This window comes from Coregonus clupeaformis, chromosome 27 (assembly GCF_020615455.1).
Source record: "Coregonus clupeaformis isolate EN_2021a chromosome 27, ASM2061545v1, whole genome shotgun sequence".
NCBI lineage: Eukaryota > Metazoa > Chordata > Actinopteri > Salmoniformes > Salmonidae > Coregonus > Coregonus clupeaformis.
The window spans coordinates 6096389-6112629 of record NC_059218.1 but is presented as its reverse complement, the minus strand read 5'-3'; the positions used below and the strand labels follow the sequence as shown (position 1 = coordinate 6112629).

Sequence of the window (16241 nt, the reverse complement as noted above, 5' to 3'; positions counted from 1 at the left end):
CGACGAGTTGTGCATTCCTTTATGGGTCTTTGGGCACCAATGTTGTACTGAACTGTCAGTTGAATAATTCTAGCCCGTCTGTTGCTCTGCACAATTCGTGTCAGCCTCCTCTGTCCTCTCATCAATGACCCGTTTTCGACCATTGGCTGGATGTCTTTTGGGTGGTTGACCATTCTTGATACACACGTGAAAGTAGAAAGAGGAGGAAAGGAAGCGCTACTAAGGTACACAATAGTAAATGTTGGTAGACAGAAGGTGTTCTTTGGTCAAAGGGGTGAATTGGTCATTAAAAAGAAAGGACCAAGGCACTCTTCATATAATTAATTAAAATGCCTTTATTACTATGGCATGTTCAATAGAAACAAGATTTTTAAAAAATCCGACGCGTTTCGGCTGCATGGCCTTCGTCAGGGAGTAACAAAGAAATAATACAATGTCCTCTTTTGAACAGCTTTTCCAATTAGCCCTAATTTGAAGAGGGAGTGGTTACAAAGTTGATTGGACACACCTAGTAAGCAATACTATACACATTAAAAAGTGAAATACTGTAAATATGTTATCATACAAATACAACTCCAAGTTAGAAGTATCAGAACACTTAGAAAGGTAGTTCTAACCTTAAATATGACTGGGAAAAGTGTCAAAAATAAGAAAGCAATATATTCCATAGTACACTAGAAACCAGCAAAACATGAACAACAACAGTCTTAGGAATGCTTGAGCCTCAGTAGATGACTCCTCCATCTGTGTCTGTCCTGCAGGTGTTCTTCTCGGCCTACATCTTCAACAGCAACGTGATGGTGAAGGTGGCCACCCAGCCGGCTGACAACCCCTTAGACGTGCTGTCCAGGAAGCTCCACCTGGGCCCTGGGATGGGCCGTGACGTCCCACGCTTGTCTTTAAGGTTAGAACTACCTTTCTAAGTGTTCTGATACTTCTAACTTGGAGTTGTATTTGTATGATAACATAGTTACAGTATTTAACTTTTTATTGTGTATAGTATTGCTTACTAGGTGTGTCCAATCAACTTTGTAACCACTCCCTCTTCAAATTAGGGCTAATTGGAAAAGCTGTTCAAAAGAGGACATTGTATTATTTCTTTGTACTCCCTGACGAAGGCCATGCAGCCGAAACGCATCAGATTAAAAAAAATATATTGTTTCTATTGAACATGCCATACTAATAAAGGCATTTTAATGAATTATATGAAGAGTGCCTTGGTCCTCCTTTCTTTTTGACACACGGGAAAGTGTTGAGCGTGAAAAACCCAGCAGCGTCGCAGTTCTTGACACACTCAAACCGGTGCGCCTGGCACCTACTACCATACCCCATTCAAAGGCACTTAAATATTTTGTCTTGCCTATTCACCCTCTGAATGGCACACATACACAATCCATGTCTCAATTGTCTCAAGGCTTAAAAATCCTTCTTTAACCCGTCTCCTCCCCTTCATCTACACTGATTTAAGTGGATTTAACAGGTGACATCAATAAGGGATCATAGCTTTCACCCGGATTTACCTGGTCGGTCTATGCCATGGAAAGAGTGGGTGTTCCTAGTGTTTTGTACACTCAGTGTATTTTGTAGAACAGACATACTTCTGTATTAGGCTATATCATCTCCAAACCAGTGGTTGTGTTACATCAGGGCAGCCCAACCATGTTCCTGGAGAGCTACTGTCCTGTAGGTTATATTAACACACCTGATTCTAATAATTAACTGGTTGATGAGATGAATCAGGTTAGTTACTACTAGGGCTGGGGATATGGCCTAAATCTCATATCACAATATTTTTCACATTTGATGTTTTGAATAATAAAGTTCAAAATATGCTTAGGTTATAAATATGAGTAGTTCAGGACCCTAGGGTGGCAACTAAAATGATAAGTGATTTCAAATGAGGCAATCTCCATCTCCACTCCATTCTCCAAGCGGCATGCAGGAAGCCAGGGACACAGACGAGTAAACTATAAAAATGGACATTACACTCGTCGGTGTTGCGTATCACATTTAACAAACCAAACATTGAAATACCATTATAGAAGGTTAAGTAAAAAAACAAACCGGTCCATGCATTAACAACGGTATATAGTAAAATGCAGTATACCGCCCAGCCCTAGTTACTACTCGGGTTGGAGCGAAAACCGGGTTGGGCAGCCCTGTGTTGCATGATGGTCCAGCCTGCCGCTCTCGCTTCTCCACTCTGTTCTTACCCACAAAGTATCCGATGAGAGTGCAGTGGAAGTAGGAGACGCGCCCCATGCGTCCCGGCGTGCCTGGACTCCCCGCCTCCCCGTTGGCCTGCTTCTTGTAGTTGTCGTAGCGCAGCACGAAGCACAGCAGTAGCCCCGGCATCACTATGTCCCCGATCCCCAGCATGGAGAAGTGACTGCCTGTGGAACTGGAGGGAGAGAGGAGAGAGGGATGAGATAAGGAAAAAGGACGGGAGGGGAGAGGTGGATGAAATATAGGGAGAAAAGAAGAGGGGGGGAGGATGCAAAGAGAGGAGGAAGAGGAGAGGGAATAATAAGGAGATGAATCGTGGGTTGTATCATAGCAGGAGGGAATAAAGCAGGAGAGCGAGGCAGGGTGGGAAAAGGCAAGAGAAGAGGAAATACAAGCGCGAGTTTCAGCGCTTATAACAACGGCAGAGGTTAATCAATACAGCTCTAGTGAATGGAGCTGGAGGTTTACACATAGGTCCAGCGATCCACCCCCCAAGGTCAGTCTATGGTACCTGGGGAAAACCAGCTTGCCAGGCAGCGACAAGCGTGGGACGTCACGGCCCATCCCAGGGCCCAGGTGGAGCTTCCTGGACAGCACGTCTAAGGGGTTGTCAGCCGGCTGGGTGGCCACCTTCACCATCACGTTGCTGTTGAAGATGTAGGCCGAGAAGAACACCTGCAGGACAGACACAGATGGAGGAGTCATCTACTGAGGCTCAAGCATTTTTTAAGAAATAGCCACTGTTTGTAGTTCTGTCTTACACGTCGTTTAAGCACGACAAATGTTATCGAAGAACAGAGATGGCCTTTTAGGCTCTACCATAGTGTACATTGGAGATAACCAGAAACGTCTACTGTCCTGTTAGCATGGAAATGTCAGTCTATGCCATTCTGCTCTATCCCTTGTTCTGCTCTGACAACCTTAATTAACCTAAGAGATCTGGAACAGTGGAACTCTGTACCTTGTCTTCGCACATACAGTAAGCCACTTTGACATTGTCTACAGCAGGGGTGTCAAACTCATTTTGCCCCGGGGGCCGCTTTTGGGGATTGGGGTTGCCACACACAATTATATATATTTTTTTATATACATTTCCTCGCCGTCAAAACGTGCTAAAAATAGTCCTCTATCTATAATTTTATTTTGAATTATACTTTACCAGGTTAGTCTCATTGAAATTAACAACCTATTTTACAAGAGAGACCTGGCCAAAATAGCACACAAAGTTGCAGACACATTTACAACAAACACAAAGCACTACAGTTTTAAAGATGGATAGGGAAAGTGTGGTGCAACTAGGGGTCAAAACATTGACAGCTCCCCACTTCATTTTCCATCATAGTGTTTTGGAATTTGGATTGGCTTGGACCCCCTTGCGGGCCGGATTACTCATGGCCCTGCCTGTGTTTTAGCGGTCGTATTTGGGTCAACTGGGTGGCTGTGGGGTGAAGGGAGGGGAGCGGCTCTCTTACCCAGAACACGTCATAGATGAGCAGCCCTGACAGCAGCAGGCAAGACACCTTTAGACTCGGCAGCCGCACAAACGCTATCATGGCCACACACAGCCCCATGGCTAGAGCTGAGGAGAGAGAGAGAGGAATATCAGACATACGAACACACACATGGAGGGAGGGGGAGAGAGGGAAAGAAATGCGTACACACACAGATCTGAGAGAGACAGAGGAACCAAACCTTTATTAACACACACACGATGCTCAGAGAGAGTGCGCGAGAGATGCACACACACACAGTGATGGGAGAGAGGAATCAGACAAATGAACTAGAGGTCTTCAAGGGTCCAAAAACTTGGACCCGTTCCGAAATGGATCTGTGGCTTTCCCACCCGACCGAATATGCAGAAATTAAAAATGTTTTAAAGGGAGACCGTTCCCAATGGACCCAAGGACAGTCAGACCCATTCCGAAAAGGGCCGTTGAAAACAGACCCGTGCTGGTTTGGCTCAGAGACCTGTTCAGATCCGAAAGTAGAGAGAGAAAGAAAACTCCAACTGGGCGCTGCCAGCCAGTGGTGGAAAAAGTACCCAATTGTCATACTTGAGTAAAAGATACCTTAATAGGAAATGACTCAAGTAAAAGTGAAAGTCACCCAGTAAAATACTACTTGAGTAAAAGTCTAAAAGTATTTGGTTTTAAATATACTTAAGTATCAAAAGTAAATGTAATTGCAAAAATGTACTTTAGTATCAAAAGTAAAAGTATAAATCATTTCAAATTCCTTATATTATGCAAACCAGTTGGCACAATTGTTCGTGTTTTTTAAATTTGCGAATAGCCAGGGGCCACACTCCAACCCTCAGACATCATTCAGAAACAAAGCATTTGTGTTTAGTGAGTCCGCCAGATCAGAGGTAGTAGAGATGACCAGGGATGTGCTCTTGATAAGTGTGTGAATTGGACAATTTCTGTCCTACTATGCATTCAAAATGTAACGAGTACTTTTGGGTGTCAGGGAAAATGTATGGAGTAAAAAGTACATTATTTTCTTTATGACTGTAGTGAAGTAAAAGTAGTCAAAAATATAAATAGTAAAGTACAGATACCCCAAAAAAACTACTTAATTAGTACTTAAGTACTTTACACCACTGCTGCCAGCGGCATCTTCAAAAAAGCGATATTGGCCAAATTATCCACAGTTACGTGCCCTTAACTGCCTATAACAAATTACAAAAAAAACTAATTTGTTGTGTTTCGATGTGTAGCATATTCAAAACTTTAGTCTATTGTTTTATTGGTTTTTACTTCCCCAAAACAAAATTGTCTACCTCAGGTTCAGCTGTCGGAGGTTAAAGTGCTAAATGCATCAAGGCATTGCATGCATATAGGCCTATACGTCCACTGTATGATATTCATATTTAAAAATATATATATTAAGGGAGACAAGCTTAGACCTAGAGAAAAATTGAGATATGCCGGCACCATGTTCGCGACATGGATTTCTTTATATTTGTCAGATAGGCCACTACGGCTATACAGATATAGGCGTACAGAAGGAGGCTAATTCGTAACATTTCTATCAGAATAATTTTTAGAACGATAAGCATTATATTGTTATGGAGCAACTCTGGTAAGCCTAAAACAGTCTTCCTCACCTTAAGTTCAACTGTCGGAGTGCTGGTGCGCACTGCCTTCATAGGCCTGCAGTAGCTAAGCCTAATAATAGCCATTCCACACCAAACCTTCACAACAGTTGCTTAACTTTATTAGGGTAATATCAAAAGTAAGTAAAGTCATTTATAAGAAAAATACAAACAGGTTATCATATTGCGGCATTAAATTAAGTTTCGCATCTTGCCCTCTTTGGTTTTTATTTTTCATGGTTTGAGTGCGAGTAGCATAGTAGGCCTACCAGTAATACCACTACATTGCAGCTGGAACTTCATTTGGCCAACAGAAATGGCTCAAGAGAATGAAACATTCAAAAAAGTTTTGAACAGGCTAGGCCTAAAGCAGCTATTACCAAAGGTGATTGCCTACCGTAGTCCTACCCAACAAATGACAGCAATAGGTTAATGCTATTTATTTTACAATAGGGCTACTTTTAACATTTACATTTTTGTCATTTAGCCTTAAACTAAATACGGAGCACAAAATTAAAAATAACTTAATTTAGCCAACAAAAATGTCTCAATAAAATAAAACATAACACTTTTTGCATAAGCTATTTAAAGAACTGGTTTCAATTATTAATAGGCCTATAATAATACTGATTAATAATAATAATAATAATAATAATAATAATAATAATAATAACTACACAATTGATAGAATACGAAAATAAATAAATGAAAGGTAGAAAATTGCATCAAACCTAAATAGCACACAGTCCATTTGGCCACGCCAACGTTCTTCGCATCTTTGTCCACTACAATATTAAAACTTGTCCCCGAGGACATTCCCCCTGTCGGCTTCTTTTCACTATACCCTTCCTCCTCTTAACTTTCGTTTTTACTCCATCTTCGCAATCAACAGTAGCCTAGACTGACGCTTTGAACACACCAACTGCGTCATTGCGCAAAATAGTACGCAGATCATCTAGAAAGTTCAACATTCACCTTCTGCTACCATCTGTCAACCCGTTTACGCATACAGTTTGACACATACGTTCGATAAATCCAACGTATGCACCACACAGAACACACTGCAACTGCCTCTGCAATGCAATGCTGCAAGGAAAAAAAGGCTAAAAATAATAATATATATATATATAAAATAAAATAAATAAAAGGAAATGAATGTACTTCTGGTGTACCAAAACGCAATGATGCAGTCAGTGTGTTCGAAGCGTAAGGCTCATTTTACTCACTCTCTCTCACCTTCTCAGCAGCAAGCGCACGTGAGATGAGCAGCCGGAACCAGTTTCAGCTGGACATAAGCTAGAAGTTTTATTGAGTTGCAATTAGCTGACTCAGATAACAAGCTTGCGCAGTTCTCATCACACCAACACTAAATTAACAGAGGACAGGTCCAATCAGGTCCAGTCGGTGAATCAATTTTAATTGCACATACTCAAGACACGTGGCAATTATATCAGACCCAACCCAGTCAGAATTTAGGACCTGGGCCCGTTGGACCCATGAAGACCTCTAATATGAACTCATGCAGCTCAAAAACACATTTAATGGAGCTTGGAGAGTGAGACACACGAGCTGAGATAGAGAAACTAAAGAAAGGCAACGGCAAGACGTATGGAAAAACCAATAATCTGACACGCGCCGTTTACACCCCCCACACACACACACACGTACAAAAGGCAGTCATGACACACTGACATACCGTCCATGAGCAGCCAGTGTCCAGTCAGCACCCAGATCAGCACCAGCATGACAGAGAGGGAGAAGGCGAGGAGCTCGGCCAGAGTGAAGCGCCCACAGCAGCCAAACGAGATCCTACAGGGGGGAGGAGAGGGAGAGAGATGGTTTATACACACTGGACAAAACACAATCGCTTCACTGGAAAATACATGATCTTCTCTAAACGCAAGTCGATATGTACGGGGTCAAATGTGTAGATACAGAAGAAATTGACTCAAAATGTGTTCAACACACAAGGGGGTCTAGGTTAAGAATTCAGATAAAGGCCAGATGCTTCACACAGTCAAACAAAAAAGGGGAATTAAAAAGAGTTGTGACATTATTGGATAGTTGGCTATGGTAGTCTCTCAGTTTGACATGTGGACCAACATGATACTATGCATCTCTAACATCCTATTGATGAGCCTGAGGACGGAAGTCAGTGAATCAGTTGTGTCTTTGGAGTGAAGAGGCTCATTAGCATATGCTGCGGAACCATTATTGGTATTTTGCTATTGTTGGTGCAAAAGTGCTCACAGACCAATATGTATACACCGATTCACATGGCATTTATTTGTGAGAGTGAGTGAGTGAGTGAGTGAGAGAGAAATAGAGCAGGAGAGAGAGAGATGGACAAATAAACTCCCTTACTTGTTTTGTGGGGAGCAGGGTCTGGTCAAGTACTGGCACATTGGCAACAGGAGGAATGCAAATGCAATTGTCGCAAGAACTGAGGAGGAATAAAAAAAAGAGGGAGTTAGATAAGTGAACGAGACACAAAGTAATCGAAACCAGACAGTTTCAGTCCATTGGTTTCCAGTCAGTTTAACAGAGTCATAGTCATTATCATCTCACCCATAAGCATTATGCAGAGAAAATGTTTTGTTCAAATCAAAATCAAATCAAATCAAATTTTATTGGTCACATGCGCCGAATACAACAGGTGCAGACATTACAGTGAAATGCTTACTTACAGCCCTTAACCAACAGTGCATTTATTTTAAACAAAAAAGTAAGAATAAAACAACAACAAAAAAAGTGTTGAGAAAAAAAGAGCAGAAGTAAAATAAAGTGACAGTAGGGAGGCTATATATACAGTAAAATAAAGTGACAGTAGGGAGGCTATATATAAAGGGGGGTACCGTTGCAGAGTCAATGTGCGGGGGCACCGGCTAGTTGAGGTAGTTGATGCATGATGATCTGCATTTTGCCTAACTGCACGACTAATATATCATGCTCTAAGGAAACAACTAAATTCATGTCTGCTTGCCTTTAGACAAGAAATTGCTCTGGGACATTATGGCGCATGCGTGTGTGTGTGTGTGTGTGTGTGTGTGTGACGGGTCAGGTACCTGCGGTGCAAATGGTGAAAACCACCTGGACAGAGTCAAAGAAGAAGAACATGACGAGCAGAGACACGGAGGCTCCTATGGGCAGGAACAGAGCCTGCGTGGAGTCTATGGTCTGAATACCTGCAAGACAACACAATACATGCACAAGTGAGAATGCTCAAACACACAGAGATAGACACACACAATCACTATCACACACACCACACACATATAGGCAGAGACACAGGCATACACATTTCTGCATGTGCTGCATCTATAGCCTTGGTAACAGCAAACAAACCAACCACTAAATATATGGAATCCATGGTATGACGACTTCCAACTTGTAAACAGAAAAGAAAAACACACACTCTGTATGTCTTATGTCTCACCAAATATGTGAGACTCACTGTTGTTTGTGTTGCCATTGTTGAAGGCCCCATTTGGGACTGGGTTACCATCCTTATCTTTCTCCTGGTTCTCACAGTCCATGTTTAATGATCTGCACAGGGAGAGATGGAGGGACAGAGAGGGAAAGGTGGAAAGAAAGGTTGACTATCTGAAATAAATCAAGCTTCTCCCACTGACAGAATAGCAAAGGATTGTTTTAAAAAGAGTTGATAGCTCAACATAGGTGTTCAGTGCTTACTGTAACGGAAGTAACATGATAAAGAAGATGAGACCCATAGTGAAAAGTGTTGGCCTATCTGTGATGTAAGCGGGTTGGACAGAATAGACTCACCTGAAGCTGCCATAGACAATGAGGAGGATGGAGATGAGGAAAGTGGACACCTGGCTGGAGTCGACGAGGGAGTACGCCCTATAGACATAGAGCAAGAGAGATTTCAGATGATCATCCATTTCCTCCACAGAATATATTACAGAGTAGCCCATAGTATACTTTCAGTGTTGCATATGTCAACAAAGTTGTATTAATAACATGGCTAACTTGGCTACATTTCGAGTAAACAAGTTATATTAAGTGGGTAGCTAGCTAGCGTTAGCAACGTTTGGTGGTCAATGAGACTGAGGGCTAGCTAACCAGCTGAGCTAGCAAACAATGTAACAAAAGTATAATTTCGGATTCGAAAAATACTCCATCAACAGGCTTTGCATTTCAGGAATCACAGTAGCAAGTACTCCTGGTGCACTGTTAAATTATTTAGGCATTTAAACGATGTATTATTTTGGAGAAAACTCCGTTTCCTACTGCCCTTTGTTTAAATTACTATAGCGGCCACAAACAGCCTTGTTTTTCTAACAATAATATCTGTGTCAATATCGCAAAATTAACTTGCTAACAACCTGTTGTGGTATTCGCGTGGCTGTTGTCATCAACCAGAAACAGTGTATGCGGTCATTTTACTTTCAACGTTTTTAAACTTCATTACTCAAAATGACGGCGCCGAAGTGGACACATCCTTGCACTTTGAAAAGCAATGACGTCGAAGTGAGTGAAATCAGTGGCGAGCACATCAGCGGAGGAGCTCGAATGATTGCTCTGTCACATGGAAATAGTCGCAGTGTTTAGCTGTATAAAGCCAGCTAACTAGTTGGTGTTTTGTCTTGTTTCTACCAATGTAATTAATATGGAAAACGGCCCAAGATGCTTGCTATAGCTAGCTAGCTAACTGGTTAGTCTGTCAGGCAAGTTAGAGGTACATTTGGGCTGCGCTCACAAAGCGTCAACCTCAGCTGTCACTTTCACTAGCCAGCCATACAGACAACCAGCTAACTAGCCACCGAAATGAAGGCTAGAGTAATTCGTGTTTATCTGTTGGGCTTGGGTTATGGTTTGTCATGTTTGCTAGGTGCATTTATTTATAGGCTATACATTGCCTCGTTTTCCTATTATTTGATTACAGTAGTAGATGCCCGCGCTGTGGAGCTCATATGATGAGTTAGATATTTGTTTACATAGCCAGCTAACAAGTTACTTGTTCTGTCCTGTTTCTACCGATGCAATTCTTTTGGAAACTGTCCCAGCTTCGTAACTAATCAGCTAACATTGGCTAACTCTGTAGTTAGTCTGTCAGGCAAGAAAGCAGGGAGAATGTGTGTGGAATGGGAGGCGTGTAACTATCACACAATTTATTACGGCAACCCCTTATTAGGAAGACAGTGTGTGTGTGTGGTTGAGAAAAAGAAAGAGGAAGGAAGAGAGAAGGTGTGAGAGGGAAAGAGGGATTATGTTCCTGACTACAATTGTATCCCATCTGTTGCTCCTCTCCCTCTGTTACTCTGTTCCTCTAGGTCAATGAAAGTGAAGGAAGTGATATGGAGTCAGGGCTCAGCAGCAAAAAGGCAGGGAGGAAGAGGAGTTCTAAATTATTGGAGGGATAGAGATGTGGAGCGAGAGGAGAGTGGAGGGAGAGGAAGAGGAGAATGAAGAGGAGGGACAGGAACGTTGAGAGGGAGACAATGAGGAAGAAGCAGAGGGAGAGGACAAAGCAGAGGGAGGGGAAGAGGGAGAGCACACCTGAGAGGGAAGCCTACGTTTCCATGGAGTGTCTGCCCCAAGTCCCACCATTCACCCTTGTGCCACACAGCCTGGGCCTAAAGTGACAGTGGCAGGGGTTTTGGAGTCGTTTTTAAGTGGTAGGAACTTATGTTCTAGAGCTTGTAATGGATTACACCAAGAGAATGGGCGGGGTTGACCATCTTGAACAACTGTTACAAATGTTGGACGCACAGGCAGAAAATGGTGGAAGTATGTGTTTTGGGGTATGCTCAACATTGCCATCATAAATGCGTACATTGTGTGGGGGACCCTGCAAAGGCCCCTTCCCAGAAACCCCAGGCGCTGGTCCCTGAAGGCATTCAAAATGCAGCTTATGCATTCACTTTGTGATATGGCTACAGTGACAGGAAGAGGGGAGCCAAGAGTGTGGCACCAGGACGTGTGAACTGAGTTGTAACTCATTTGAAAGCAGGTGAAGTTTGAAGGGCACAAGAGAGGGTGTGTGGTGTGCATCCGGAGTGGACGCAGGGCAAAGAGTGGGAGAAACCGCTTTTGGGTGCTCTACGTGTTCTGTGCCACTTTTCAAGATGGGGCCGTGCTTCCAGAAGTTCCATGAGATGTTGTAGGCTAAATGCAAACACTAAAGTGACAGTGTGAAATATGTCCTACAAATCTTTTATTGTCTCTGAACAGTTGTGTTTTGTATCCTCTCTCTATTTAATACTTGTTGCATTCACTGAATTGTTGTCAAAGTAGGCTACTATTTCTACATTTTGTGTCAGGCCTTTACTAAATCTTATTGAGAGAGGTTACCTACATTTTGAAATAGTCTCTGAATAGTTATTTGCATTTTTACATTGTTACAGAAGAAAGAATAGTTGTCAATCAAATAGCCTACTTTGTGTGGGTTTTAAAATACTTTCTGAATATTCTCCTCTGGTCACATTACGGATATTTTTTGTATTTATAGTGCATTCAGAAAGTATTCAGACCCCTTTACTTTTTACACATTTTGTTACAGCCTTATTCTAAGATTTATTAAATTGTCCCCCCCCCCGCTCAATCTACACACCCTACCCCATAATGACAAAGCTAGAAATGTTAGCAAATTTACAAAAAATAAAAAACAAATACATTAAGTATAAGTATTCAGACCCTTTGCTATAAGACTCAAAATTGAGCTCAGGTGTATCCTTTTTCCATTAATCATCCTTGAGATGTTTCTACAACTTGATTGGAGTCCACCTGTGGTAAATTCAATTGATTGGACATGATTTGGAAAGGCACACACACCTGTCTATATAAAAGGTCCCACAGTTGACAGTGCAAAAACTAAGTCATGAGGTCGAAGGAATTTTCCGTAGAGCTCAGAGACAGGATTGTGTCCAGACACAGATCTGGGGAAGGGTACCAAAACATTTCTGCAGCATTGAAGGTCCCCAAGAACACCGTGGCCTCCATCATTCTTAAATGGAAGAAGTTTGGAACCACCAAGACTCTTCCTAGAGCTGGCTGCCCGGCCAAACTGAGCAATCGGGGGAGAAGTGCGTTGGTCAGGGAGGTGACCAAGAACCTGAGTCACTCTGACAGAGCTCCAGAGTTCCTCTGTGGAGATGGGAGAACCTTCCAGAAGGACAACCATCTCTGCAGCACTCCACCAATCAGGCCTTTATTGGTAGAGTGGCCAGACGGAAGCCACTCCTCAGTAAAAATGCACGACAGGCCGCTGGGAGTTTGCCAAAGGGCATTTAAAGTACTCGCAGACCATGAGAAACAAGATTCTCTGGTCTGATGAAACCAAGATTGAACTCTTTGGCCTCAATGCCAAGCGTCACGTCTGGAGGAAACCTGGCACCATCCCTACGGTGAAGCATGGTGGTGGCAGCATCATGCTGTGGGGATGTTCTTAAGCTGCAGGGACTGGGAGACTAGTCAGGATCGAGGGAAAGATGAACAGAGCAAAGTACAGAGAGATCCTTGATGAAAACCTGCTCCAGAGCACTCAGGACCTCAGACTGGGGCGAAGGTTCTCCTTCCAACAGGACAATGGCCCTAAGCACACAGCCAAGACAACACAGGAGTGGCTAAGGGACAAGTCTCTGAATGTCCTTGAGTGGGCCAGCCAGAGCCCGGACTTGAACCAGCTTAAACATCTCTGGAGAGACCTGAAAATAGCTGTGCAGCGACGCTCCCCAGCCAACCTGACAGAGCTTGAGAGGATCTGCAGAGAAGAATGGGAAAAACTCCCCAAACCCAGGTGTGCCAAGCTTGTAGCCTCATACCCAAGAAGACTTGAGGCTGTAGTCGCTGCCAAAGGTGCTTCAACAAAAGTACTGAGTAAAGGGTCAGAATACTTATTACATTTACATATTTATTTTTAATACATTCGCAAAAATGTCTAAAAACCTGTTTTTGCTTTGTCATTATGGCGTATTGTGTGTAGATGAGGGCAAAAAACTATTTAATCAATTTTAGAATAAGGCTGTAACGTAACAAAATGTGGAAAAAGTCAAGGGGTCTGAATACTTTCCGAATGCACATGTAAATAATATTTATAAGTATAATATATTATACTTGGTACATTTTGAATGAGTAATTTAGTAAAATTTAAATACGCTAGGTTTTTTTGTAGTGTTGTGTTCATCGTTTTTTGGTAGTGTCTTTACACAATGGAAGACAACATTAGTTATTCCTATTGACATAAATGTGGCATCATTAAAGAAGAGGTTGCACTCTTTAAAACTAAGTTAACTTGTAATTGTCATTTGTGCTTTGTTTTTGAGCTATGTCTGTTTGAAATGTGAGAAGATTAGCTTAATCTTGAAAATTCTCAGTAATCTACAGCAGCATTCTAGATTTCTATTGGGGACTAAAGGGTAAATAGAAAAACAATTGGATGTTATCTCCACAACCATGCTTGACCTCTTAAAATGTAAAGTACCCATATTTGGGGACCCTATTAGATTTTTTTTATTCAATTCAGTCTGGTATGAGAACGGTAGCCCCTATCTGCAAAAGCAGGGTGTCTGCGGAAAGCTGAGTATCTTGGCTATTGATCTGTGCCTTAATCTTTGGTGTGACTTACTACCATATATGGGCATACGAATGTATATGGGCTGGCTGAGCCGATGACCTCATTTCAAGACGGCTGCTACCTACATTCCGGTTAGCGTTGTGAAGCATAAAGGAAATAAACACGGAATAAGTCGACACACACCGAAAGCCAGGACTCCACAGATCATGAGGAAGTCTTATTTGTCTGCCTGTGACCTACCGTTATTGACTACCAGCCCCCGAGAGTCAAAATGTTTATTTTACATAATGTTTTCACCAAACATCTTACAAGGTAAGCTTCGATTTGGTCTGTGTTTGAGCTGTAGCTACATGGAGGGTCTGAAATGAATCCTTAGGTTGGTAGGAACAAATCTAGCATATTGCCAATGTTATCTGATGATGTATGACTGAATGGCAATATCGAAAGTCCACCGAGTGACTATCTTTGCGCATCAAAAATATGATGTTGCCTGCTTATGCGCTGAAGGCATCCATTACACAGGGGATTGGCTACAATGGCACCTTGACAGTCTTGTAGCCAATGAGATAAGCTTTCCAGGGATATGCAGTTGACCTGGGTGGGACAAAGCAAGGCCTAAAACCTTATGCGTCATGCAAACTATTGCTACCTGGCTTAGAGACGAGATGCACAGAGCACACTACATTACATTGTAAACAGATTTCGTCGCTTTAGCATAAAAGATGGCTTCTCAAAGGGGGGGTAAAAACTAACAATATCCAACAGGAAGCTAAAAAGAAGGCAGCTATGAATAAGTATACCGACATAGAAGCTTTGAATAAAATACTGGTCGGACTTGGATCAGGGGAGCAATTTGGACAACGAGTATTTCGACTCGGCCGACCAAGATTGCTTTCTAGAAGGATTGGATCCACTTTTAGATCTGTAAGTAAATTATTTTAAATGACTTTATTTGGCTAATGTACTATATGTATTTCGTTTTTTGTTCTCACCTCTGCCTTTGTCTCCAAAGTGTTACTGTTTGCAGTGTGTGTGCTTCACATCTATGTGAATCACTGTACAGATAAAGTAAAAAAACACCACGCCTAAACTTTACAGTAATGTCGTTTTGTAAATGTAGTCAACTGTAATTGTGTGTCTTACAACAATATATCCCTTTATTTTATTCACCACAGAGTTGAGGATGCAGAGGATCTGGATGATGACATTTGGGAGACACCCCTCCCCAGCAAGCGCCCCCGCCAGTCAAGGTCTTCACCCCCCACTGCTATGTCAATCACCCCGTCTGATGGTTCTACATCCACTTTTCATAGACCTCTTGAAAAATAAAATAGGGTCTTATGGCACCATTCGTCCTAACAGAATCGGTTTCCCCAAGACCAAGGTAAACGACATGACAAAGACAGCGGAGAGGGGGACCATACGTTGAATCAGAACTAACAAGCTGCTTGTTGTGAAATGGAAGGACACTAGGGAAGTAACCATGCTCACCACACAGCATAAGGCATTCAATAACAACCATGTCTCAAGGAGGGTGAAAAAGGAAGAATGTCCCCATTCCTGTTTCTGTGTAGGACTACAATGCCAGCATGGAGGAGGGGGGTCAACATATTTTTTTTAATGTAACCTTTATTTAACTAGGCAAGTCAGTTAAGAACAAATTCTTATTTACAATGACGGCCTACCAAAAGGCATCCTGCGGGGATGGGGGCTGGGATATTTAAAAAAATTAAATATATATATATATATATATAGGACCAAACACACATCACAGCGAGAGACAACACAACACTACATAAAGAGAGACCTAAGACAACAACATAGCATGGCAGCAACACACGACAACACAGCAAGGTAGCAACCCAACATGAAAACAACATGGTAGCAACACAACATGGCAGCAGCACAACATGGTAGCAGCACAAAACATGGTACAAACATTATTGGGCACAGACAACAGCACAAAGGCATGAAGGTAGAGACAACAATACATCACGCGAAGCAGCCACAGTTGTCAGTAAGAGTGTCCATGATTGAGTCTTTGAATGAAGAGCTGGAGATAAAACTGTCCAGTTTGAGTGTTTTTTTGCAGCTCGTTCCAGTCGCTAGCTGCAGCGAACTGGAAAGAGGAGAAACCCAGGGATGTGTGTGCTTTGGGGACCTTTTACAGAATGTGACTGGCAGAATGGGTGTTGTATGTGGAGGATGAGGGCTGCAGTAGGTATCTCAGATAGGGGGGAGTGAGGCTTAAGAGGGTTGTATAAATAAGCATCAACCAGTGGGTCTTGCGACGGGTATACAGAGATGACCACTTTACAGAGGAGTATAGAGTGCAGTGATGTGTCCTATAAGGAGCATTGGTGGCAAATCTGATGGCCG

General features: G+C 42.4%; 1 protein-coding gene across 4 annotated transcripts in view; it reads right to left on the bottom strand.

Moving 5' to 3' along the window:
• Nucleotides 1-16241, bottom strand: part of LOC121541753 (signal peptide peptidase-like 3) — a 39713-nt gene that overhangs the window by 11097 nt on the left and 12375 nt on the right. The window contains exons 2-9 of one of the 4 annotated variants that reach the window (XM_041851033.2): nt 9110-9187; nt 8778-8869; nt 8389-8508; nt 7688-7766; nt 7020-7135; nt 3699-3805; nt 2738-2901; nt 2214-2401 (exon numbers count right to left, since the gene is read on the bottom strand). In XM_041851033.2, coding sequence (XP_041706967.1) covers nt 2214-2401; nt 2738-2901; nt 3699-3805; nt 7020-7135; nt 7688-7766; nt 8389-8508; nt 8778-8869; nt 9110-9187 — 944 coding nt within the window. Of the gene's footprint in view, nt 1-2213; nt 2402-2737; nt 2902-3698; nt 3806-7019; nt 7136-7687; nt 7767-8388; nt 8509-8759; nt 8870-9109; nt 9188-16241 lie in introns of all 4 variants that reach the window. The other 3 variants (XM_041851031.2, XM_041851034.2, XM_041851032.2) reach the window with 3 other exon arrangements.